The sequence below is a fragment of the Drosophila nasuta genome, chromosome 2R (assembly GCF_023558535.2).
Source record: "Drosophila nasuta strain 15112-1781.00 chromosome 2R, ASM2355853v1, whole genome shotgun sequence".
NCBI classification, from domain to species: Eukaryota; Metazoa; Arthropoda; class Insecta; order Diptera; family Drosophilidae; genus Drosophila; species Drosophila nasuta.
Genome location: NC_083456.1, coordinates 16,869,020 through 16,896,223, shown reverse-complemented (window position 1 = coordinate 16,896,223; position 27,204 = coordinate 16,869,020). Strand labels below are relative to the sequence as shown.

Below are 27,204 nucleotides of genomic sequence, written 5' to 3'. Positions count from 1 at the left end.
GAGCACAAATGGTATAGAAATTGGCTCGAAATCGTTAAAAAGCTTAAATGAAAGTGGAGAGTTTGTTGTCGAAGCTTTTGTGTAGAGTTCATAAGAGGAAGGTTCACTACTTCTTCAAAGCTTTTCTAGAGCTTTTATCTGAAATTTGTTGACTTATTGCAGAAATGAAAATTTCGTTTGGCCGTTTTCCAACTTTTATTTACAAAATTAAATAGATTTATTTTTCTTGTCCATTACATGAGAATCGAAGAAGCCAAAACAATAATATGTTAATAATACTAACAGAAAAGGGTCAACCAAAATCATTGGCAATCAACTAAAAACGATGCTTGTGTTTAACATCTAATCTAGACATTATGCAATTTTCCATTATTTTTCAATTTGCAACTGTATTTTGTGTGTGAGTTTGTTTGTATGTGTGTGTTTTGTGTTTGATATTTAGTATCTACAACATCAAAGATAACTTTACATCAATATAAGTTATTTATCTGATGATATACATATATATGTTTTATACATTTATATATATATAATATATACTCATCTACTTGTGTACTCGTATGTATGTATGCGTGTATGTATATATAGATATATGCACTCGTATATAGCCACAATTTCATTCGATATACTCGAATGTGAATATATGGTTATGTATTTATAATAAGTATTTATGTTGGGCTTTTTTGGTTTATCGTCGTTTCGGTTAATAATTACACATGTTATGTATATTTCAATAAATGTATGTATTTCTTTATGTATATAGATATATGTATGTATATCATTCCGTTTGCACTTTAACCCATGAACTTTAACAATGTGCTTATTAAACAAATCAATCTCCGCCTCGGACACGCTCAACACACCAATTCAATTGTTCTGCACTTGTACTTTAATATTTATCATTTAGTTTTTCATATATAAGTTCACATTATAAACAATTTTTAGCAATTATGCTCTTTTTTGTTGTATTATTACTTCTTTGGCCCCCGAAAGAAACTGAAAACTGCGTACGCAAATGCAATTTACATGCACGAATACAACAGATACAAACAATTTAAACACAAGAAATCTAACTAAAATCAAATCATAAGACATAATATACCTATTAAGAGATACTAATTGGAAGCAGTGTGCAGCATTTGCTTTCTCCACGTTATTAAGTTCAACATTTTATGTTTTTCATTTTGTATATATATATATGTATGTATATAGGGAAATTAAAATAGATTTAAAATATTTAAGCTAGATAATGTTTAGAGTCTAAGAGCATAGGACACAGTTTTACACATATGTTATGTATATATATATATATATATATATAGGTAGATATAGTACATTTACATGAATCGTGTCGAGTTTTAAGATAAGTATTATGTACTCTATGATTCCCTCTCTCTGTCGCTCAAAATACTACTGTAATACACGTATGCTATACCTGTTTCAGATTATTCTTTCTGCTTATCTTTGATAGTTTCTACGGATCTTCACACCATCATCATCATTATCATCGTGAATCTTTGTCTGCTTCTAAGCTGTTCTATTCGTAATTTGTGGCTCTTGAAAATAGTTCACATAAGACTAGTAAGTAATGTGCGCTTTGAAAATCCCACAATCCTCAATTCTCTCCATCTCAAAATACAAATTATAGGAGAAATTATTTAACTAAGGGAAATGATAATCAAATGAACTTTGAGTTCATTTGCATTTTATCAAAGAGAAAGTGAAGTTGAGAGAAAATTGATAATAGTAACTGAAGTTAAATCTCAATCAATCCCATTTAAACAAAACACAGCCAGCACATTTCTTGCATTTCATACTAAACTCAAAAATCTGCTAAAAAGTCATGGTGTCTAATGGACGACATCGCTTATGGAATTGGACACCATTTTACTTCATCTTCTTGTCCTCATGCGCCTTCTTCACAATGGCTAGCTTGGAGTGCGGCGAAGATGGCGACAGAGTGCGATACGGTGCCTCCTTAGTGCCATGCAGAACCAGAGACCATTCAATCAAGTGCCCAATGCGTGTTTGAGCAGAATTGAAGCGTGCCTGCAATGCAAAGAAAAATGTGAATAAAATAACTTGCAAAAATATGAATTATCACCAATTTCACCTCGAGTTTCCATGTGCCCTGTGGATACTCGCCCCAGGAGTGGGTGGTCATGAAGGGCCATTTGGTGAAGCCATCGCGATGATCATCATCGTTGGCACGTCGCGACAGAATCATGGATCTAGATACCGTAAAAAAAAGAGTGCAATGTTTAATGCTCAACTCGGATAAAATCACAAATCACACAACTCACTTGGTGCCCATGGGGGAGGTGAGGAAGAGCTCCAAGTCGCCACGTCGCGAAGCATTGGCCGTAATCACTGCCTGCACGTGTTCCAAATAATTCACTTCCGTATCACTGCCCTTGCACGCATCCGTTTTAATCTCCCAGAACAGCGAGCGACCCATTATAATTGGCCTGCAAGTGGGTCAAGAGTTTAGCTAACAATATGGAGAACGAGAACATATATGAGAGTATGTAAAGCACTTACTGCGCCTTGTTAATCTCTCCAGCCTCGCAGTGATAGCGTGCTGGCACCGAATGCCATTGCTTAGCCAGTGTCACCATGGCACCCGCATCGAGCACACCGAACCCAAAGAGGTGATTGAACTCCAGGCCAACGCCGTTCATTGTCCAGTAGAAACGGTTCTTGGCATCGAAAAGCGAATTGCGCTTCGATGTCAGCACAGTCAGATGCTGTATGTCGCGCCAAGTCAGCTGTGGGCTATTTGCCAAAAGAAAAGGAGGGATTTAAGATTTGCATAAATTTGATGTAGAAGCAAAAACTTAAACTCACTTTGCCTCCAAGGCCAGAGCAAAGACACCCGCTGCTTCGGGTGCCGCGGCACTTGTGCCCGAATGTGTTGTCGTACACTTGCCATAGAGGTCAGTGGTGGCAACGCCAGTGTTGGGATCCTTGGCACCATTGCTGAACGTGGATGCCAGTGTGGAGCTGCAGCTTTCATCGTAGTGCGCATTCTGGCCATCGTTGATGGCGCTGTTAATGGATATGGTCCACATGGAGGCGGCATAGCCATCGCAATTGCAATCATCCTCCTCGCCGCCATCGCCCGATGCCCAAACATAGATGTTGCCCAAACCATTGCGTCCCTGCGGGTGGTTCATTCAAGCAAAAATTTAATGAGTCTCAAGCTAAAAGCTGCTAGCGAGCATTAATCGCATCGCATCGAATCGCATCGCATCGTACCTCATTGACACCCTGGACAATGGCACGCATGGTGGCATTGCGAGGCCCATCGACCGTCTTGCCATCATCGGTGGGACCCCACGAGGCGCTGTAGATGTGGATTTTGTGGGGTTCATGGCCCATTGAGTTGGCTTCGATTAGGTCGGTCATATAGGGCTGATCCAGCATGCGTATGCCTGTGGAGCGAAGCGATAAGTATGCATTAATCTTAATGGCGGAAATTATAAATCAATATTTATAACACAGCCACCACAACCACCGTCCAACTGGACGTTTTCACTTGACACTTTATGGCCACCATAAAAAGGACCTATCAAATATATCCGATTTTCACTTGATATTTCCCAGCCGTGCTATAAAAATGACAGATAACATTTCCGGGATTTATGTGCACACTTGTTGCCCCAGCGATACCCGAACCGAACCGAGCCGAACCGCAGAACCGTATTTTAAATAATATTTGTCGCTTCAATTTATTGGGCATATTCCGGACTACGCGGCGTGTACGTGATGCAAGTCCTAAGGCGACACTTTAAAAGACGCCACTTCACTTGAAGTGTTGGGACACCGCAAAAGCGCTTCGTTGACGTCGTCGTCGTTGTCGTTATTGTTGCCCCTTTGCTAAAGCCACTTACCTGCGATTTTGCTGTCATAAGCAACGCCCACGCCGCAAATTCCATTATCTCTGGCAGCAGCCACTTCGCCAGCGCAGCGCGTTCCATGGCTGCAAGGGAAGAGCAAAACAAATGGACGAAAAGTGTGAGATAGGGTGTGCCAGAGGATTGGCAACCATGTCATAAATATGTTAGTCAGATTCCTGGCATTTCATTCCGTCTGTCTGTCTGGCTGTCTGTCTGTGTATAGTACTTAGCAGTAAAGGGCTTTGCCACCATTATGCAATAAATGCGATATGCCGCAAGCAGGCTAAACAAACAGCAAGCCTGGCTGTGCATACCCCGGAATTCGTTTAACTGGTTTGGGTATTAAATAAACAAAACACCAAAAAACAATTAACCGACAAAAAACAGTCGAAGAAATTAAACGAAATGCGTAAAAGCAGACGACATGACTTTGCCTTTAAGCAGAGAAAAAGAGAGTTTTATTTTCTCTACATTCGCTTGGGTCAGGTCATTATGCCCACTCCTCTCTGTATAGTGACACTTAGTTTAAGCCCCAATGGAGCTTAGGCCTCCACTTACCTGTTAAACCAATCGTCGGTGTAGCGCGGGTAGGGGAATGGATCATTGCTGCTAAAGTCATAGCTGGCCTCCGCATTCTGAGGAAAGAGAAAAAGTGAGTAAAAAGTGAAATGGTGAGAAAAATTTATATAGTTACTCATATGCATATTAACTTGTTTAGTTGGTGTGAGTCCTAAGTGCAATTTGGTGTCTCATCGCACCCATAAAAGCAAATAAATGCTTCCTATCATATTTACACGCATTTTTATGGGAGGGTTGAACTATCAAGTTATATGACGCAAACAATAAATTTGTGTTTTAAAGTAAAGTAGAATAGTTTATTGTGCGCATGTTTGGTTATTTTTTGGTAATAAAAGTATTTCAATAAGCTATTGCAGCTTAATCTACGCTCTCAATGCTTTAAAAACTCACTATTTAAAGAAATCAAAACAACTCTTTTCATAAATTTATTTTTTTTTCTAGTTAATCTGCCATAGTCTGAAAAGTTAATAAAATGTTTCTTTTCCCAACTTCGAAGTGCAATGAATGTTTAAAAATAAAACAAAAATAAAATAGAATAGTTTATTCTACGTATTTCTGGTTATTTTCTAAGTAAGTGTAAAAGTTATGCAAAGCTTTAAAAATATGTATTTAAATATATATTTACGAATTCCTGATAATTTTCTTGGTAATCAAAACTATTAAAAAATTCGTTAAAAGTTTGATATTTGTTTGTCAAAGCTTAAAAAAAAACTTGAATCTGTCTTTATTTATAATCTGATTAAATTTTAAACTTCTCATAACATAGATGATACTTCTATTAAATAAATGTATTTCTGAAACAACTTGAAAAAGGAAATTAACAGCAAAATTATTTATGGTATGCACCACATTTCAAATGTCAGCTTCAGCTGCTTTTAACTCGCTCCAACTTAAATTGCATTTTAGCGTTTTAATCGAGTTGACATATTAAATTAGTGGCCCGTAAATGACGTGGCTTTTATCAACAAAACTGCGAACGGATATAGTTTAAATAAAGCCAACTACTGCTGCTGGTGAAAGGATTCGCAAATAACATTTGGAATTGAGGATGTGGTCTGGCGGTCAGCCGGCCATTTGGCCATGGCCGTCACACACATGGTAAATATAATTTTGAAATGCAACAATCCAGACACACACACATGCACACGCACAAACGAGTTTTGTTATTTACGAGAAAAACAGAGTTACTCACGTAATTGAATTTGAGGTCCGGATGCATATAGTCGACTCCTGTGTGTGCACAGTGGGAAGAGGGAAAAGTGTATTAAAAACTGTTGCACAAATTGTGGTTCTCTACATATGTATGTTATGTAGTATATATGTACATAAGAATGTGTGTATTCGTACCGTCATCCATGATGGCTGTTGTCACGTTCTTGCCCGTTATACCCTGCGCCCAAGCAGCCTGCACATTGAGATCCAGCCGCACTTTGCCGCCATTCTGTCCGGTGTTCTTCAAATACCATTGCATGGGAAAGTACGGATCCGTTGGCTCCACATCCACATCATTCGACTCGCCCAACGTGGCCGCATAGTGCAGTCCATGTATGGCAGGCACCTGTGGTCGCAGTCCACGTTTGACACGCCTAAAGCCCGGCTGTTGAACAGCCGTGTGTACCTAGAAGAAGACCATCGAAATGAATATTCAATAAATGAATTGATAGCTGTCAACGTTTGTCAATGTGGCAATATGCTCTGTTCGATTGTAGGTCAATGTTATGCGTACGTGACAGTCTAAAATGTTAATTTTGCGTAACAGGCAAACATCAGCTTCAGCTCCAGCTGTTGCCCCAAGCTATTGACAGGGCCAGAACACACAAATCGAAACTGAAGCCAAATCAGCATAATTTCCATCTGCATTTGCCATTTCCCCATTTACCATTTACCATGGTGTGTATTGTGTTTTGTTTGACAACTGCATTTTGAATAGTAATTATCGAGAATGGCCCACTGGCACGTTTCAAGCTTGGAGCTGTATCCAATTGCAATGCAATCAATGCTGCTGTGCGTTCTGCACTGACAGCAATACAATTTGCCAACTGATTGCACACACAGAGATAGATAGATAGATAGAGAGAGAGCGAGTTTTCGCCATGGAAACCATAGCAATACTATACTCGATATGTATGAACTCTGGCATTTGTGCTCGTGATGAATACAATTGTCGGCAGTCTTGGAATTTCAAACAGGTTGCCATCCACTGTTCACAACAACATCATCATCATCATTCTCATCATTCATCATCATGATTCGCTATGATTTACAGTGCGTAATACTCACCGAGGGATGGCTCTTGATGGCGCGCGTGTGCGTCAGGCTGCGACGTGAACGGGCATGCGGCAGAGTCCTGTGCTTGAAATGATACTCATGTCCATCTGCTCCTGCCAGCTGCAAATAAGTAAAAGTAAAAGCAAAAAAGAGAGAGAGAGAGTGAGTGATATTTCATTAGAAACTCATACTAATTGAGCTTAACACATTAATTCGCTGCGTCAGCCATAATTGAAGTGTAATTGACTTTAGCTGGATATGCCCCAACCGTATACTATATATGTATACACTATATATGTACGTATGTATGCCTGCACATAATTACGTTTTAAATTGCTAGTCATGGACAGCAGCAACATCATCATTGCTTCGGTAAATTGAGAGTTTACAGCGTCAGCTTCAGCTTCTACTAGTTATTTTCCATTTTTGCTGCAATGCAATTCCCAATAAATAGCATATCGTATTACCCAAGATCCCAACATCCCAACAGCAAATCCCAGCACAGTCCAGCGGCAAAAAAAAAACTTTGGACTTGAAGCAAATTTCAATTGGGTCAGACTATCGCATACTCTGCTTACAACTAAAATTGACTTTTCGCCACTTTTGCGAAACTTGTCAAAATAACGAGTGAGAAAACCGAACCAATTAGAGCATTTCAATTGGCCATTCCCTCCCCACCCCTTGGGGGATCTGTTAAGTCCTTGGCTCTCAGTTTTCCAGCCAAGCAGCCATTGTCCTCTTGACCTGCGGAATGTCATTGGAAACTCGCACACAAATTGAACAGCTGTTGCGCATCACGGTCACGTAATCGCTGTTGCCACTGCAGTTGGATTATGAATAATTAGTTGGCTGAGACGAGTGAGAGAGAGAGAACTCAGTTGAGTAGTACATAAAAAGCCGCTTAACTTTGCCATACGCTGCAGTAATTAAAATTTTGCCCACAGCAGCTGTTGTCAGCTGCCCACTCGCTTGTCGTTTAATATCTGCGATAGCATCGCGGGTCTTCTTCATTCGAGCGGCATTTAAGTAGAAGAGGCAACTTATCATCATCTTCTAGCTGCTGTCTATTTATAGACACGACTTTTTGAATAAACTTCTCTCTTGGCGGCTGCAACCTGAGCAACTGTCAGCATACACGCCCACGTCTGCTGATGAAGGGTTTTTGGCAAAAACCAAAAAAAAATTCATCATGTATTTATTTATTTATTTATGCATTTCTTGTGCAGACAAAGAAGTCTTCTAAACAAATTGCCCCAGCAACAAAAAGTTAATAGTCTTTCGAAATTCTCTTTAGCTATAATTTCGCAACGCATATTTCCATAATTCTGCACTTTTTGCGAATGTCTGTCAACAATTGAGTCACTTATTTATTATTCATGAAATTTTCTGTGTGTGTGCTGAGGCTACGTCAGCAGGACATTGGACGAACATTAGACGACACGCAGCTGGCGGGGCACTCAAGCCGCAACTCGCTCTTAGTTTATTTAGGCCACAATTAGGAGGAAGCACAGAGACGGTCACGACCGTCGTCGTCGCCGCTGCCGCTGCCGCTGCTGCTGCCTGAGGGCCATCAATCCATTGAGGCTTTTGTCAATCATAAACCACTGGCAGTTTGTCAATAATCTACTCATAGAGTCGTCAGCAGAAAGGAGAAAGAGGCTTGCGGCGGCGGGGCTTGTCTATTTTTATGCCCTGTTAATTTGTGCGTTAAGTACACTTGGGTACTGTAACAGCTGGCCAGCTTGGCTTTCGCTGATAGACCGAAAGCAAAGTTCGGTTAGCTAGATAATAAAAACATTGCGCATACGCACAGTAGGACGACGCCCCGCGACACCGCCCTCGCTATATAAATTAATAAGGCTCCACACTAATCCCAACAGCAGCAACAGCAGCCACATGCTGGCCAAATTGTGTGAATATTTTTAGAAATATTTTTGGTATAATTTTTGCATTATTCCTAATAAACGCAACATATGGCAGCGAAAAATACTAAAAAAAAAAAAAAAGGAAAACAATAACGAAAACGAAAACAGAAAATAAATAAATAAAACTTGATGCCTGAGCTCGCAGCACGCAGCACGCTGAGCTGAGTGGGTTGAGCGAAACAAAAATAACCGAGCGTAGAGCACACAAAGGCAGCTCTACACTCAAATGAAGTCATTGTTGTTGCCAGTGTATCTATGCAACAATGTGTGTATGTCCATGTGTGTGTGTGTGTAATACACAACGTATTATAAATATAATGTGTCACAGCGGGTGATAACGCGGACAGCAGCCGGCACCAGAGTAAAAGTAAAGCAAAGTCAGACCAGGCCAAGCGAGCAGACACTTCATGACATATGGCCCCCGTCTCTGTCCCCTGCCCCCTCCTCGTGCCGTCTGTCCGCCCTCAAGGCGACGGCTTCGTGTGAAATACTTAAACTAAGTAACACCCACGCGCATTTAGTTCATTGGTTGGGATTTAGTGTGGTGCGAGTGTGTTGCCAAAATGGCGACAGTAATAAGTTTCATTTATCGTAGATCACAGCTTATAAGTAATGTTTTTTTCTTCACTTTGAGGGGGGTGAAGAGAACTTGTTGCGCTTTAAGAAAGACACTCAACACTCACGCACATTGACACCCAGAACATGAAGTATGTAAATTTGCATGCTCACTACGAGGACAAAGGCGCTGTGAGTGTGTATGAGTGTGTCCGTGTGTGTTTAGTTACATCACAAGACATGCTTTGAGCTGGGGAGTGGGGGGGAGGGGGAATGCGTGGGCAATGCGGGGCATTGTGATATCGCTCGCTTGTAGCGTGTGTGACATGTCATCTCTCAGGCGCTGTCAACGCCGCAAATTTATGGATTTTCACTCAAAGCGTATATGCACTGCATGCGAACAGCAAACAACAAGCAGTAACAATAACAACTACAGCAGCAGCGACCATATTTAAAGCAAACAAGAGCAACAGGCGCAAGCAAAATGCAGTTTGCACACGCCATAAAGCACTTCTATCTATATATATAGTATGCAAATATATATATCTGCATGCTTGTGTACTCGCATTTTGTGGAACAGCAGTCAGGCTACGCAGGTGGCCTTTTGTTAAGCCCCAAGCTTAAATAAGCCAACAACAATGGCTTAAAGTCGCCATTATACAAAGCTCTTGTGTATTTGTGCTGATGGGACACTACTCCACTCCACTGCCCTTTACTCCATTGCTTTCCACTGTCTAGTCTTTGCAGCTAACAAAAATAAAAGGTCACACATATGTGTATTCATTAATTCATTCAGAGTTTCAGCTGAAAAGTAGGCAACACTTTGATACACACATCTGCACATAGTTTTCCATTAGGCAACGGGATTTAGCTACAGCTTTCACATTATCTCTTGCCATTTATGTTGGACAACTAAAGCAAATCCATTTATCAAAATGCTGCCGGAGTGTGGCCGAGATCCAAACAGAGAGTAACGAACTAAAAGTCTGTGGCTCAATGGCTCTTTATCAGTGGCAGGTCACTTTTATCAGTAGCTGTTGTGTGCAAATGACTACCGTTCTACACATATGCCAAACAGCTACTAGATAAAAAAAAAGATAGATAAATAGGCAAATAGATAGCTTAAATAAATGACACACGCTCTGAGCAAATGCCAAAGCGAGTGCTAGTAAATGCTGTAATTTGCAAGCTTGGCTGCAAATGTATAACTTGCCATTTTATTTCAATTCCCTTGACAGCTTTGCCATTTGCACTCTTCGAATTGAGTAAACAAAAGCAATTATGCAGCCAATCAATCAACCATAAATCAGAGAAACTTTCTACTTACACACGAGTTCATGAGTTTATGATATTTGCATGCCATATCGTTTTATCGCAAAATAAAAAAGGCAAACTCATGAGATTGGCAAATGTCAGCGGCTGCTGTTTTTCCTGCTGTAGAAATTTAATTTAAAAAGTGCCAACATATGCGACCAAAATTTTCTCTTTGTGGCAAACAATGCAAAAAACACACAGAAATATTGATTGCCAGCTGCGTTAGCTATGTAAATCCAGCCCTCCCAAAAAGTACTGCCACATCGAACTTGTGGCAGGTGGCAAACGAAGAGAGAGAGAGCGAGAAATGCAAATGAATGCCACGACCTGCTGAATAATTCAGCAGGATGTGGTGTGAAAGCGAAAGCAAAGACAAACAGCAGTCATGGCTAATAGGCTTTGATTGAGGCTTTTGCCATGTGCCAGTCATCATTGTCCTGGCTGGCTGGCCAACTGGGTCGCTCGGCTGATACGGATTTGATTTGTTGGCCCAGGCTTATGCGCGTTAGCCGCTGCTAACTTGTTGACGTAAGCAGGCGAAATGTAAAACTTAACACAATGCCAATCAAATGAAAAGTTATTTGCAACAAGCAACCAAGCTGAACCATGACATTCGCGTCTTGCAACAAGTGGTTGCTGCAGCCAAACAAGGCGCATTTTAATTAAAATTGAAGGGCTGAAAGCTAAAAGTAAATGTGTGTGGCAACATGAACTCAATTTTGCAACTGGGTCATATGCTTATAAGCCAACCCAAAGGCCAGCGCCTAGAATCGATAGCATAAGACTGAGATACACACTGAGAATGAGAATGAGAGTGAGAGATGTGAGAATCGGAGAAAGTGCGAGGAGGCCATCATAATCACATAAGTCCGTTTGCTATTTGGAGCAAGAAAAAAAAGCGACGACAACGTCGACGACATTCTCTCGCCAGCCAAGCAAAATAATTATCTAGCACACTGTTGACATTGACATGCTGTTGGGCGCACGCTGCGTATGCGTGATTTTCAACAACATTTCTCTGCACAAACAGGAGCCAGCCGCCCGCTGGCTAATTAAATGTAATGATTTTATCTCCATTTTCCTGACTCAGTCTCTCAGTCTTACCACCCGCGAAACAACAATTACATTGAAATGTAATTTGCAGCATGGCAAACAAAACTTTCTGCAGCACGCTGCCCTCTGACATTTTTCGCCAAGTGAGATGTTTATAAAGTAATGTAGGAAGCACGTTTTAACAAAGTCTAAATAATTCAAAGCTACACGAATTGAATTAGTTATTAGAATGAAAGCAGAACTTTAAACACATTTTCTCACTTGCGTCATGGCAATTAGATTGGGCTAGTGTCTATAATTTAAAGGATTTGATTTATTGCCAATCAAATTTGAGAGCATGTTTCACATTTGTTGTTCGTCCTCGTGCCGATCAAATAACTTAATTGAAGGCTAAGCTGTTGCTAATAACTAAGTTGCGAGTTACACAAACACAATTTGCGACTGAACTAATGCATTCAAATAGTTTACACTTGGCAATTAACAGCAAGAGACCCCAAAAATTTATAATAAGCTAAATTAGGGTCGTGTGTTTTGTATCAAGTTTACATTAGAGAAACTATGCTTGGCCAACGTTTCGGATTCGGGTTCGGGGTCAGCACGTGTAAAACGATAGCCGACGATGCTAACGAGAAGCTTGCAAATATTTGCTAAAAGTTGGCTTTTCCATCAAAAGTTTGCCCAACTTTTTGGCTATAAAGTGCAAATGGGGCATGAGTAGACACTGTAGATGAGAGATAGAAGACTTGTTAGTGTGTCGTACAGGTGACTGACTAGTTGGGGAAAGACATTTCTTAACTGAGTTTGCCAAAAGTCGAATGAAATTTTGTCGAAAGTTATTGCAAACAATGTTAAATGTGTCGTTCTCGCCTCTTGTAATGCGCATGAGAACTGAAAGCATTTAGCAGTTGGCATCTAATCTAACTACAAACTCGAACCCTACTTTCATTCGAGCAGAAAGCAATTTATATGAAGCATCGAACTAAGCTTGTGTCCAGCAAACGCTTCGAGCTGCTTTACGATTCTAAAAATAAATAATAATAAAATGAAGAAAATAAAAGAGCAGAGAAAACGCTGCGTATACGTGATAATGTATTGTGTGCTTTTGCCATTCTTATTGCGTGTCCCTTTCTCTCTCTTTGCTTGTGTGTGTGTGTGTACATGCGTGTGTGTGGCTTGTGTGCCTGCGGTTCTTTCGCCTTTTTTTCAAGATTTCTAGCATAACCCTGCATGTGCGTCTTCGTGCTCGTCGGTCGACGTGCAAGTCCTTTGTTTGTCTTTTATTTGCCAACATATGTTCCGTTGCCTTGAGTTACAAATTGCTGGCAAAATGTCTGTGCCGTTAATTTGCAAGCGGCAAAGAAAAGGCCACAAAATTTGTAAACTCGTTTTTCATTTCGCATAATAAATGAAACGAAAACATCCAGCAACACACAAGCACAGACACAGACTCTCTGCATCCCATCTACTCTGTTTGCAGAAAATGAAATAAATTTGACAATGACAATGACATGCCTCAAAGTCATTTGACCAACTCCCACACATACACATCATAGCGATTTAATAGCTTTTCTGCTGCTTTCCTCCAAACTATTATAAATAAGTTATAATCTCTGGCTTACAACAGCGGAAATAACTAATGAACGCTGCATATTAAATGAGAATAAAACAGCAACAACAACTGAAATGCAATGTAATGTTCTGTCTTGCATATTAAATGAGTGTCGACAGCAGCAGCAAACTTTCTATAAATATTGAGAAAGTTATGCGGTTGCAGTAAACAGCAACAGAAGGACTTACAACTAAATACTAGCATGTATTTGGGACTAGAGCATGTCCTGAATAGCACTTTCAATTGCAACATTCCAGTCAACGTCTAGAAACTTCAAACTGAGTTTTATTTTCAATTTGAACATTCTTTTCGCCTCGCGAAACTAAAACAAACCCAACTCTGACATTGTTATGTACCCCGAAAAGTATGCAATATACTTTTTAATATAAAAAAGTTATTCTAATTATGAAGATCAGAGATGAAAAGAATGTTGAAGAAAAGTTGAAGAATACAGACTTTAATAATTCGTTTGCAGGTAGACTTTAGACTTTTTTTTTGCAGAAGGTATTAAATAGGTGCAGACAAGAAAGCTTAGGATTGCTTTGGCAAACAACAACTTAACGCTTTATGCAAGGCTTTGTGGCAGAGCGCACGTTGATAAGCGGCCTACGGCATGGAACAGACATCAGGCAGGTGACAGGCGGGTTTGTTAGCTTTTTAAGTTATTACACACACCAAGCAAAAATAAAAAAAAGTGAAAGTACACACACAGAACACACTGCATGCCCAACGGCTCAGCACACAGCTGGCAAGTAAGTAGTAGGTGAAACTTTTAAGCACCACAAAGACAAACGATGAGCATGAAAATAAAGAGAAGGCGCTTTGAGGCATTAGCCAGGATATCAGAAAGCAACAGGAGCGACGACGACGACGAGCAGCACTTTGTGAATTTGTTGGCCATTAGTGAACATGAGATTGCGGTGCGGCAAAAATCAGCGAGCAGAAAATTGCAAGGCAAAGCCAAAGCCAAAACCAACCTACTGAGAACAGTTTTTTTGCGTGGGATTCGACTTGTCCAGTCCTAAGTCTGCAGTCCGCAGTCCGCAGCTCAGCTGCCTCTCTGACTAACCAAATCAAAAGCATATGTATTTACCAAAGCACGAAATTGAGTTAAGTATTTTATTATATTTAAATTGTGACAGAAGCAACAAAAAGCCCATATTTGAGCCTACATAAATCGCTATTTACATGCATTTATATTGAAGGCATGTGTGTGTGGGTGGGAGTCTATAAGTGTGTATCTAATGGGTGACTGGCAACTAAGGTTTTTATTGATGATAAGACCATAACATCAAATGCAATAAAGTCAAAATGTGGCCCCAGCGCCAGTCCAAAACAGAGATAACCGAAAACCCATGTGAAACTTCATACGCCGCGTATACGCAATATCGATTTAGGCAACCCAACGGAGCATAAGCCTGCCGATGTGAGCTATGAATTTACTCTGCATTCACCAAAGTATGGAATGTCTGTCTGTCCGTTGTGATTTCTGTTTGCAGATAGCGTTTGACGTAAGAGCAACAGATTTTTTTGGTCTACATGTATGGCAATTTTATTACTCGACGCCCTCAAAATAAAACACCAAAAAAAAACAAAAAAGAAGAGAAACATTCTGATGGACTTTTGCTGTTTATCAACCGCGAACCGCACGCAAACTCAATGGGAAATTGGCCCGGAAATCCAGCAAAAGCCAGCAGCGTACACCAATTTCTAATTAAATGACGGTCTATATTTAAACCCAAAAATAAACCGAAATTACACTCATAAATAACTAATACGTTTGAAGCGTCTTCACACTCTAATTTATATTCCTAATTCCAATTTAAATGCATAATCGAGTTGGTTTATTCTGTAATTGTATGTTGAAGTTAAAGTGAAGGTAAATGGAAAATTATGTCCTAGTTTCAAGCTCGACTATTTATAGTAACTTTGTGTCCAATATGTGTCTAAAGAGATATTTGAAAACTGTGTCTGGCAGTTCAATAATGCTGCACTAAGAAAAGGAAAAACTGAGCATGAGATTGCAAAGTGAAAATAACAAAATAGCGACCCCAAATAAGCGCAATGAGTTGGGTTCTCTCTATATGAGTTGGGTACGAGGACAACAAAAATGACTGACAACTTAGCACAACAAGGGACAAATAGACCATTAATCAGTGCTGGACTTTTCAAGAGTAGGCCTAGAATTTAATTATGTCACCTACCTGGAAAAGGATGCAGATTAAAGCCAACTGGGCATACATTTCAGGTGAATAAAAATATGTTGGATCCACTTCAAGTAACTGATTAAGTCCAACGCAATGACATTCGCATACTAACAAGTTGCTTAGAGATGTCCATAATTAGGCAAACGAAGTTGAAACGTCTCAATGGCTGAGTGACAAAACAAATGCATGGGAATGTCCTAATTCTACGAAAAACGGTAAGCACCAATCTAAGGTTTTCTCTAAAGTAAATTCGTTGAAATGTCAAAGGAATACCTTCATTAAAGGCTTAGTGCTTTTCAACAAGAATTTGCATTGCAAAAGGTTATTTTCAGCATGTACATTTTGTACAAAATGTGTTGCTCAAGTTGCTCAAAACATTCTTCGAACTTTTCTCAGCTGGGTTTAATTAAAAATACATGTATATGAATTGCGATATTGTTTTTCAACCTATGCTTTCTTTTTTTGTACATCTTTTCAAAAGCCGTCGGCAGCACTTCGCTGGAATGTAAAAGAATCTAAACAGCCAGTGGGAAATTCAATAGACAGACAGGAAACGGATAGAAATTGTATCGCATATCATCTGCCTACATCGTTTCAGCTGATTAAAAAAACTGAACGCGAAGGCTGTCACGAACGTCAGAGACGTCGAAATTAGAATGGAACACTTTCAGGCGAAGCCTGTTGTCGAACATTTCTAGGTAATCCCTGGCACAAAAGTTCATGCAACAGGCAGGAACATATACGAAATGTAGTCGCAACTAAAGCCATGAGATTTCACTTACGTTGTCGTGGAGGGAGTCGTCGAGAGTTGTGCAATTTGCGCGGACGTTGCCATGGCTGCTGGCAACCAGACTATATAAGCCACATTGCCACACTTGTGCAGCTGCAATGGCTGTGCAATGCAATATGTTTTAATGGCTGGCTGGATATGGTATTTATGGTCTGCAGATGTTGCAGGTGAACTGACAATATCAACTTACAAATAAATCAGCAATTCATAGATTGTATAATAATAAGCAGTGGAGGCCTAATTGGATTTAGCACCTGCTTCATATTTCTTTATTGACGCAATTTGCTGACCCCGATGATGGAAAGTTATCGACGGCTGCTTGCTACCCAATTAAGCTAGAATGTCGGGCTAATTAATTAGTCGCACATCGGTTTACTAGCGATGTTACGATGTTATTGCTCCTACTGCGGCTGCTGCTGCCACTGAGCTGAGTTACTGTGCAACAAGTGTGCTGTGAATCAAGTCGATACGCTGTCAAAAACACAAGTCTAGCCCAAAAAAACAACGAAAGACAACGCAACATTTTAGCAGTTACGTTATAGGTTACTATATACTATATATGTAACTGAGCTGTCAGTTGCAGCGCAATCGAAAATGCAAGTCGAATATGTAATAAACAACCGTACTACCTGGCGTATACTTAATAGTACTGCTTGACCTTGTGCTCGTTTTGCAAGTTGCACTGCAAACTGCGCCTAGGCGATATGCAATGGAAATTTTGCGCGACTCTTGCAAGTTGCTTAAAGTCAATGGCAGCTATGTACAATATGTGTGTGTTGTATGCCAAGCACGCGCGCACTCACACACACACACTCACGCACACATACAGAGACACCCACTTAAGTAGTCACAATTAGCTGAGGCAGCCAAGTGAGACCCTTGTCGACGAGCGTAGATTGTTGTCGCTGCTGCAGCAGCAGCAACTTCTATGCTGTGTCTCTTTAGGCTTGAGGAAAACGTGCCCACGCTGCTGTCCGACCATAAAATAATTGATTTTTCACAGTCTTGCCTGCTGCCTGCTTACTAAATGAATGAAGAGAGCCTTCAGCTCGGGTTACTTACCGGTCCCAGGTTGTCGAAGCCATATTTATCGGCCACTTGGTGGGCGAAGTCATTGTCAACGCCCCGACGGAAACGCACCAGAAATGAGCTAGTGAAGACCGCCTGATTACCCAGGCCGCCGTTGCCGTTGCCGTTGACGCTGCTGCTGCCGGTTCCAACAGCGTCCGCCTCTGCCACAATGAGTGGCAAGAGAAGCGCCAGCATCGACACCATAACGATGCACAGCAGTCGCCATGAAGCAGCCAAGCTCCATGCAGCTGCTGCAATGAACATTGCACGCGTTTCTATCTAAAGAGACTTTGTCGTGTTTGTCGCTTTTGTCGTCGTTCCTTTTTCGCTTGTTTTGCTTTGCTCCGTTTGCTTATTTTTTTTACTTTTTTTTTGTTGCTTTTGACTTCAGTTTACGCTTCAGTTCACAATTGCGACGATGGGGCAACGCTGGCGCCACAAAATTCGTTCACACTGAATGGATGGAGAGGACTTTTCGTTTTCTTTTTTGTGTTGGGGGGATGAAGGAAGGGCAGGCAGAGGCAGAGTGTCAAAAATAAAGGCCGCGCTTCACTGGACACCAAAAGCAGAAAGTTCGTTGGCTGCGATTTTGTAAATACTTTAATGGCCGGCAAACAAGCAAACTAAATGTTGTGCCTGCTCTTTAACGTGTGTTTGTTGTCTGTGTATTATTTAATTTTTCCTTTTCTTAGTAATTTTGTTTTTGTCTGCGCCAAGTAGAATTATTATTGTTGTGCGCTGCCACGAACCTCACTTTGGCGTTGCGCGCAGAAAACTGTTTGCCAGCGTCGTCAATGGACGCCATTATGAATATACGAAAGGCGCCGCACCATTCAAAAAGCACCATTGTGAAAGCTCAACTCAAAAGCTCGCTCGCAGTCAAGTACTAAACTCACATCACTCACTCTCTTCACACTTGGCGCCCACACAGTGCATTTCATTTGTCGTGTAGCGCTGTGCTGCTCGCACGCACAGCTGCTTTTGGTGCTGCTCCTTTCTCAAGCTCTGCCATCGGCTTTCAGCTTTCATATTATTACTTTTGCAGCGTTTGTGCTTAGCGCTTTGTAGACGTCACCAATTTTGGGTTGACCTGCTGCTTGTGCCTTTTGTTTTGTATTCCCTCTCCCTTTTCCCCCTCTCTCCACTCGCTCCTCTCGCCTCTTGCTGTGTTGTTGCTCATTCTGTTTTGTTCCATGCGGATTTGCTCGGCTTGTTGCTCGGCTGCGATTGGTTTATGCTGCGCATCGTCAACATATGGTAGCATACTTTATGCTACAGATTCATTGCATTTCATAAAAAGCAAATGTACTCACACACACATACACTTCCTAATAAGTGTAAGTGTGTGTGCGTGTGCTTGAAATTGCCTTTTGTCGCGTATAATAGCTCGAAAGGGCTTCAACTTTGACCTTAGCCCCAAATGAAATGGGCTATGACCAAAAGCGCGTATTAAACCTTTTTTCATTCTTTTTTCTTTTAAATGCCCGCAATTGTAAGCCAAGTATTAAACATTAACGGCCACACTTCCGTTTCTTCATTCGAAGGCTTAGCAACTCAATATAAATTTAACATTTAATACGAACTCTTTAAAAAAAGCACAGTACTTAAGATTAACTTAACAACTAACATATCTTATATGCTGCTTAAATTCTAAATACATTTAACAAATACTAAATCGACTTTCACAAATAATTTGAGCAGTTTGTAATAATACTTGAACTTTAAACTTTCATTTCAACAGCAACGAAAATGTGAATTTTCTCAAAACGGATTTGATCAATTATTAATGCGCTTTCGAGACTTTCTCAATTAATTATGCATTGACGTCAGTTTTCAGCGCTCTCGCAGTTTAGTTGAAGCTAATATTAAAGCATATGGACATCGCAAAGAAGCTGTAAACAATGCAATTAGCGCAATTGGCGTGAAGCCAACTTTAAATTACGATTAATGCTTAATTGCAGACTTAAGTCGCTATGCTAAAATAATTATCGTATACATTCAAAGCTCAGCTAGCCGCATGAAACTTGTGTGAAATTCTGGAAGAGAGCAAGAGGAGAACATCTCAACGTCAGCGTCATCGTTATTGTCATTGTCTTTGGCATTATTTCCGCCTGCCAAATAGATTTCCACGCACTAAAAATAAAGACAAAAACAAGAACTTAGTAGCATCAAGAACTAACTATAGCAGGTAAGAAAGTGGTATACAAGATACGACTGTAATAGACCCTTTAACATTTTTGATATGCTTTCAATCAATATTAGTTTGGTTAATGTGATTAGACTACTAAAAATGGAGTCTCGAACTCATTATCGATCAATAAACTTTACCTATTACTATATTATTTTTGACTTTTCTGCTATATACTTTATTTCAATCTTTCACTTCCTAATATCTTCTATATTTGTGGTGCAGTCGTAATAAAATTTGCAGAATAATAAAAAATATATATTAAAAATGTTACTACTGTGCAATTCTAAACTATGAAAACTAAAATTTTGAAGTTAAATCGTTTAGGACATCGAGCTATGATAGTTTCAGCAATCTTGTTATTCATACCAACAACCTTATCTTTATATATTCGTTTTCGACTAACTTAATATACCCTTTTCCAACTCTTGTTTGGAAGCAAAAGGGTCTAAAAACAATGTCCATAACTTACCGCATGATGTGGCAGGTGATAAAGCGTGAGAACTCGCATGACGTTTGATGCCCGGTGTCTCCACCTTACCAGGAGGCAAGCTGGAACTGGGACATTTGTTGTTTGTGCCGTTTTCAGTGCTGCTGCTGTTGGTGTTGCCTCCATTTGTGGCAGCTGTGTTACTAGGCATCGATTTGTAGCGCTGCAACGAGATGCGAGGCTTCTTGGGCTGCGTAGCCTCAATCATAGCCTCATCGAGGGCAGAAAACCAATCCTCCGATTCACTTTCATCCTCTAGGAACTTCATGTAGAACGATGCCCGCTTCTCTTTGCTGGGGCTCTTGCGATGATGACTCGTTGGTGTTGTTGCCGCCTGTTTGGTCGCCAGTTTCGATTCCAGTTGCTGTGTGGCTTCGAGTAGAAAGCAATCTGAATCATTATGCCCCGTTGGGGTTGTGTCAGCTTGTTTTGGCGCTAGATTTGATTCCAGCTGCTGTGTGGCCTCCAGGAGAAAGCAATCCGTATCTGAGTCATTTAAAAAGTCTGCCAAAGCGGGATCATCTGCTACTGTCACTGAGGCTGCCTCAACGGGAATCGGCGGCGAAGGTGACGCCTCTTCAAATTCCTGCTGCTCCAGGTGCTTGTGGAGTTTGTCGTAACGCTGCTGTAGCAGCTCCTGATCGCGTAGCTGCTGTGCCTGCCGCTGCTTATTGTCCAGCTGCTTGCGTCGATACTCGAGTGCGGCATCCACCCGCACTTGTTTTCTTCTTGCTGGCGCATTCGGTCCAAACTCCTCCGAATCGAAGCCACTGTCTGAGGTGGTGTTGACCTTGTCGCCACGTCCATCGCAGTTCCAACGCCAACTCACCTCGGGGCTGCCCGTCACAAGAGTTTGCGAGAAGAGGCAACTTGGTGATAGGTTGGCGGCGTGTGGCGAGAAATCCAGACTGTCGTCCAGACTATGCAGCTTCTTGTGCGGCGGCGTGCACTCCACATTTTCTGCGATATCGAGTGTGTTTGGGGAACGTGGTGTGTCTGCCACATCTTTTGTCACATCCTGTGTTGCGCTGGCGCGAACGCGATTTTGTGGCGATGCTGCAAAACAAACGCATTTTCACTAAAATTCCAATGATTAGTTTGCAGTTATGTTAGTTACCACTGTGTCGCTTCTGCAGCAGGCGACTGCTTAGTGTTAACGAGCGCCGTTTGCTCGTGGACGACGAATTATCCATTTGTTTATTACATTTATTGTTTTATTTAAAACATTGGTTGCTTGCGTCGGAGAATGCGCTCAAATTATAACGCGTTTGGTATTTTTTAATACCTTGCAGTTTAACACTTATCGAACTGTGATTTTCCAACACTGTTTTCCACATACTAGTAAAAATTCAAAATATAATTTCTGCACCATGCAACTTATTGTGTAAAATCCATACACTAGTAAGTACAATAGTATCGGTGAGTATTTTAGTGTTTTAAATAAAATGGTTGTCAATTACCTTGTTATCGTTATCGATAAGCCAACTGTCTGGCAAAACACTAATCGATTGATTTTGTCAATAAGCTGACTGTTATAAAACTTCTTAACCGTTTCCATTTCAATTTTCCCACTCAATTTATTTAATAACAATATTTCAAACTTGATATCTTTCACAGACTACAGCTAAATAAATTGTTGCGACGCCAGCAAAATATTTTGTTTAACTAATTCACATTGATTGGTAGGTATTTGAACTGAACAACATGTAACCGCAAACAAATTATATAAATGCTAAAAGAACTGCTACATTAAATGCACATTGAGTAAATAAATTAATCACTTTTGCAAAAATATTATTGTCCTCTCCAAAATCCACTAAGGATATTCATTGGCGACTCTACAAGCCCTTGTTGTACCAGACGGTCTCCAAGTCCGGATGTTTCTTCTGTATAGCTTCGCTAACATCCTTCTCCAGCGAATCCACCTTGATAGCTGCCCGCTGACTGAAGAAGGCACACCCCAGGGGCGTGGCAAAGAGCAGTACAAAGCCGCAGAAGACCGTTTGGATGGGTGCATTGAGGCGGGGGAAACGCTTGAGGAAACCGCGTTTCTCCAAGTTCTCCATCAGCAGTGGAGTTAAAGCTGCAAGCGAATGGAGGTTGAATTAAATGCTGAATACTCTTTATGAGGATTACTTACTCATTCCTGGCATTGCCATGGCTATGCGACTAACCAGCACCGCTGAGATGCCCACGAAAGCGGCTTTCTTAGAGATGCCCACTTCGTTGTTCTTCTCATCCAGCAGCACGACGCCATTACGGAGTTCCCTTTAAACAAAAGTTTAATTAATCAAATAACTTTACAGTCAAGATTCAACTTACTGCATTCGCATGCAAGGAATATTGATGCAATTGGCCGCTGCCACAGCCACCAAGGGCACGAGGCGACCCACCAATGGATTCATATTCTTCACCGCCCGATTGAGGCTGAGGGCAGTGCCTAAAGCGCCACCTGTTGCCAGGCAGTATGAGGTAAACAATTGCCTGTGTGTGTGTGTGTGGAGTGCAAAAGAGAAGGAGGAGCATGATGAGTTCAATTGTAGTTCTTCTTCTTATGCTTTGGGGTCACCTACGTTTGACTAATTGGTGTGGTACCCGAACGGTTCGTGTAGTTGACGATCGCATTAAAGGTCTGATTACACCACTGCCAGAAGACGACGGCCGGCGTTGTTTTGTAGAAGGTCATCATGCCTAAATAAACATAGCAACAACAACAATAACATTATTATTACTTGTTGTTTATTAATCAAAAGCGCGGAAGCAAATTGTTGAACGTTTCAAATGAAAGCACACGAAAGTGACACTAACACAAGCATAATATGTAAATGTGAATGTGTATGAGATGGTGACGACGTTCCAGTTTGTAACTAGCGAATCCGGTGGTGTGTTTGTGTATAGCACTAGTGCAGGAAAGCAGTAGGCCTGTCTTAAAATGTTTACTTTTAAATGGATATGTTATAGGATGAAGACAATTTCTACCCGTAAAGTAAAGTAAAGTAATTCATCACCATACGAAGTAACTAGTTCGTGGACTAGTGCCAAGGAGACAATCGTCACAAGTGTTGTTAGTCGAGTTAAAGTTGCGAGTGTGCTTTTTGTTTACTTGCCTGCTGTGATAAACATATTCATCGGCATTTGCGCCGACATGCGACCAATCAGAAGCTGCTTCTCGCCCGTCTCTGGATGAAACGCCGAATCGTACAGATACTTGGCCTTCCACAGCTGCTCAACCGATTTGCACTCGGGCACATCTTGGCCAGCGCGATAACGTTGCACGATCTGGCGGGCGGACTCCAATTGAGTTGAGGTAACGAATAGATTGAGGGGATTGGTGACGAGGAAAAAGTGCTTGGCACGTCCCACATATGTGCTCTGATCGAATTTGGGTTTATCAATATCGATATCGCGTGGTAATAAAGCCATTTTGAGTTGACTTTCCCTCTCTGGAGTATTCGCTGCTGCTGCTAAGGGCGAGAATACATTTAGTTGGATTAATAAATTTCGATGAAATTATTGAATTGCTGATTGCTTAATTGATTCAACATGTCAGCTGCTTCGTCACACAATATCAACATAACAATATTTATTTATATATGTACAGTGGACGCTCGCTAAACGTGCGTGTGAGCGTGAAACTGACCTTGGACTATCTTTATCAATGAATAAACAAATTCAAAATATATTTTTGGATTGTTTCTATGAGTTTTGTGTCAGAAAAAGTTTGTTGTTTTTTGTTTTCGAATTATTACTGAATTTCTTTCACTGTATCAGTTTGTAGTAGTTATAAATAATATTGCGCCGGCTGCCTTATCAGTGGCCGCAATGACCCGAGTGATTCGTGCTAATCGCCAAGAAACGCGTCAACTTTCCAAGTTTCACTGCAGTAGACAAACAGAATACATACAGACTCTATATAGAATATATTCTTAAGCTCTTGGCAAACTGTTCGATTATGCAGTCAAAACACAACACAAACAAATGCATTATATAATTCCTATCACAAAAAAATAGGCGTAATATTGAAAAATCCATAAATCTTATCGGGCGTGTTTGCCGGGCGCACAGCTGAGTTGATTAAAAAAACATACATAAAATGTTGCTTCCAGAGAAAGAGAGAGAGTGACATAGAGAGTTGGCAAACTGGAGAACAAGAACAGGTTGCGACACACACACACAACAACACGCTACTCACGTTAAAAGCTATGTATGTATTGGTAGAATGTGTGAGTATTTAAGTTTCGGTTCTTCAAGTTATCCACGCGGACGCCACCTACATACACACGCACACACATACACACGCACGATTCACGCACGTCCAAGCGTCCCGCTTCTTAACACTTTGGCAGCGAGCTGACGACTGAACCCCGACTGCTAAGCATGAGCTGCTCTGCCGCTGCCAACGTCGCTACCGCAACTGCTCCAGAGAGCTTTTTGCTTTAACCTCGAAGAGAGCATTTCACTGTTATCATTGATGTTGTTGCGCACACCGAAAACTAAATGATTGCTTAGTTTCGCACAGACGCTAGGTAATTTGCTCAATTTATTAAATAAATAAAGATTTCACAACAATGACATAATCTTGTTACATTAGAACATAAAGTTATATTATTATATAGCACCTGGGCGGAGAGCGTATTCAATAGTCAGCATGCCAAAAAATACTTTCTCTTTCTAGTTTCTTTTGTTACCTTGCTGTATTTCGAAACTTTTTTGTTGTGGTAAGTGTCGATGACTTTGAAATGAGAGAAGAGAGAGCTTTTTACTTATGCGCAGCTCTTCAACAGTTCGGCTTGCAAGTTTTTGGCAAAGCTTTAAAGATAGCCTGTTGTGCTCAAACGAAAATTATAATTTATAATTTGACCTTTACACGTTTATAGGTATATTATATATATGTATTGTTATATGCATATATATATATATTATTCTGTTAATGGACTTCCAGACCATGCAAGACAGAAGTGCAACCACATTTTTTGGACAAAATCTAGACAGGAAACTATTGTCGAGTATAGACTTTGAGATACCCACATTTAATTTTCAATATAAAGTATACCCAAAACCACAAAGAGATCGAAATTCGACTTGATATTCTACGCTCATATATTATTTGTAAAGAAAAATATTACAAAATTGTTTAGATTTATCAGTAATAATATATATAATATATTACATTACAGAATTTAATTTCACTTTAGGTTAATTATACTCAATTCATCTGGTATAATATGATACATAACTCTAATTCAGTATTCTGGCTAGCATTTGTTATGCTACAAACCTTTATTGAAATAGACTGTATCCATGCCCGGATGAGCTCTCTTAATCGACTCTTTAACTTCAGGCTCTAGCTTATCAACCTTGATAGGCGATATTTGTTGGAAGAAGGCGCATCCCATGGGAGTGGAAAAAAGCAATATAAAAGCACAGGAAAGAATTTGTATGGGTCCAGTCAAATGAGGATATCTCTTAAGGAATCCACTCTTCTCCAAGTATTCAATCAAAAGGGGTGTTAGGGCTGTAAAAATAATTATATACCATATAATTCTTCTTTTATACCATACTTTATAAATACTAACTCATTCCAGGAATTGCCATGGAAATCCGACTAACGACAACATTTGAAATGCCTTGAGCAGCAGCTTTCTTTGAGACGCCTACCTCATGGTTCTGATCATCCAAAAGGGAGACACCATCCCTCAGCTCCCTGTTTACAATATATGTTGCACTCCAAACAGACTATTTTATGACTTTGTTATACTTACCGCCTACGCATGCAGGGAATGTTAATACAATTGGCAGCAGCAACGGCCACAAATGGCACCAAGCGACCTATAAGAGGATTCATACTCTTCACCAAATGATTCAAACCGAGTGCGGTGCCCAAAGCTCCCGACGTGGCCAAAGTATAAGATGTTAGTAGCTCTCTGAAATCGACAATTGCAGCTAAGCTAAATAAGATATTCTTAATATAACTTACGGCTTCGAAATGGGAGTTTTGCCAGAGCGATTTGTATAGTTAACGGTTGCATTAAAGGTCTGATTGAGCCACTGCCAGAAGACCACTGACTTAGTTGACTGATAAAAGATCAGCATACCTGTAAACGATAAATGCCAAAAATAAATCAATAAAATTATGGATAAAATAATGTTAAATTACCGGCCGTAAGTAATGTATTCATTGGCATCTGGGCAGACATGCGGCCAAGCAGGAACTGTTTCTCTCCAGTCTCCGGATGAAATGCAGAGTCATACAAATACTTGGATTTCCACACTTCATCAATTGATTGGTTGGAGCGAAGTTTGCCAGATCGATACTTCTCAACTGTGTCTTTAGCTTCATCAAGTTGGCTGGACGATGTCAATAGGTTGGCGGGATTCGTGAGCAAAAAGAAATGCTTACAGCGACCCCAATACGTGCTCTGATCATATTTGGGTTTATCAATATCAACTTTACCCATCGACATTTTACTAAGTTATAGATAAGTACCGCTGTTCTTGAAGGGGATACAAATTAAATTACAAATTAATCTAAAAATTTAAAATATTCTCTAAAATTTTAACTAAAATGACATCCCCTATGTGAACAGCGGTAAGGCGTTGAAAGCCTTTAACAATAGGCAAAAAAATCACAATCAAAGAAAAATAAATTCACAAAATTGTACTAAAATTTTGAAACATGAATTTCAGAGTTAACTCAAGTATTGTTTTGAAATTTCGGTTTCTATATGTTACTTTAAGAAAGTATATTGAATTGAATCACAGAGTGCTTCTTGTTTTATAAAATTGAATACTCTAACCCAAGAGTCCTTATTGTAAGCACGATATCTAAGAACAGATGATCTTTTTTGATTACTCATTGGCAGAAGAATGACCAACCCCTGAGAGTTCTATATTAAAAGGAGAAATAAGATTATGTAGTATATAGCAGGTAAGAAAGCTTCAGTCGAGTTTTGAATAAAAGCAAAACAGTGCGGTATATTTCTCATAATATACCCAATTAACATACTATAAAAATTCTATATTTAGTATATTGATATAGTACTACACTCAAAGTATACCATAGAGTATGAAATATACCAGATTGTCAGCCAAAGCAACTAAGACTTAGACAACTAAGTAATAAGTAGGCTTTTTTATTTCCTATTTGTATAACTTTTATAATTTGTATCTGATCTCAACAAAATTAAAGAATCATATAAATTGTAGTTATTACTGTATATACCAAAAATTGATTTCTATACATGTCTACTAAAAAC

At 40.2% G+C, this 27,204-nt stretch overlaps 4 protein-coding genes across 5 annotated transcripts; all 4 read right to left on the bottom strand.

Annotated features, from left to right (window-relative positions):
- Positions 1-171: 171 nt before the first annotated feature.
- LOC132784741 (neuroendocrine convertase 2) lies at positions 172-18,056 on the bottom strand. Its single transcript, XM_060790564.1, has 12 exons — positions 17,262-18,056; positions 6,759-6,866; positions 5,826-6,096; positions 5,671-5,708; positions 4,458-4,534; positions 3,894-3,982; positions 3,259-3,434; positions 2,848-3,161; positions 2,542-2,775; positions 2,304-2,468; positions 2,114-2,231; positions 172-2,049 (listed from the first exon to the last, which is right to left on the bottom strand). The coding sequence occupies exons 1-12, from the start codon at positions 17,532-17,534 to the stop codon at positions 1,888-1,890; spliced, it is 2,025 nt and encodes a 674-aa protein (XP_060646547.1). The 5' UTR covers positions 17,535-18,056; the 3' UTR covers positions 172-1,887.
- An 812-nt stretch (positions 18,057-18,868) lies between these two features.
- On the bottom strand, positions 18,869-21,330 carry LOC132784742 (uncharacterized). Its single transcript, XM_060790565.1, has 3 exons — positions 21,066-21,330; positions 19,931-21,004; positions 18,869-19,403 (listed from the first exon to the last, which is right to left on the bottom strand). Exons 1-3 carry the CDS (start codon positions 21,139-21,141, stop codon positions 19,372-19,374), a joined length of 1,182 nt encoding a protein of 393 aa, XP_060646548.1. The 5' UTR covers positions 21,142-21,330; the 3' UTR covers positions 18,869-19,371.
- A 175-nt stretch (positions 21,331-21,505) lies between these two features.
- Positions 21,506-24,324, bottom strand: LOC132784743 (sideroflexin-1-3-like). 2 transcript variants are annotated; one of them, XM_060790567.1, is made up of 6 exons: positions 24,141-24,324; positions 23,056-23,412; positions 22,522-22,639; positions 22,271-22,432; positions 22,089-22,216; positions 21,506-22,031 (listed from the first exon to the last, which is right to left on the bottom strand). In XM_060790567.1, exons 2-6 carry the CDS (start codon positions 23,369-23,371, stop codon positions 21,787-21,789), a joined length of 969 nt encoding a protein of 322 aa, XP_060646550.1. In that variant the 5' UTR covers positions 23,372-23,412; positions 24,141-24,324; the 3' UTR covers positions 21,506-21,786. The 2 variants fall into 2 exon arrangements, with proteins under 2 accessions (XP_060646550.1, XP_060646551.1); XM_060790568.1 differs by having other exon boundaries at positions 23,056-23,409.
- A 754-nt stretch (positions 24,325-25,078) lies between these two features.
- On the bottom strand, positions 25,079-26,652 carry LOC132784951 (sideroflexin-1-3-like). The gene is made up of 5 exons (XM_060790882.1): positions 26,106-26,652; positions 25,926-26,043; positions 25,711-25,872; positions 25,525-25,652; positions 25,079-25,463 (listed from the first exon to the last, which is right to left on the bottom strand). Exons 1-5 carry the CDS (start codon positions 26,410-26,412, stop codon positions 25,219-25,221), a joined length of 960 nt encoding a protein of 319 aa, XP_060646865.1. The 5' UTR covers positions 26,413-26,652; the 3' UTR covers positions 25,079-25,218.
- Positions 26,653-27,204: the final 552 nt, after the last annotated feature.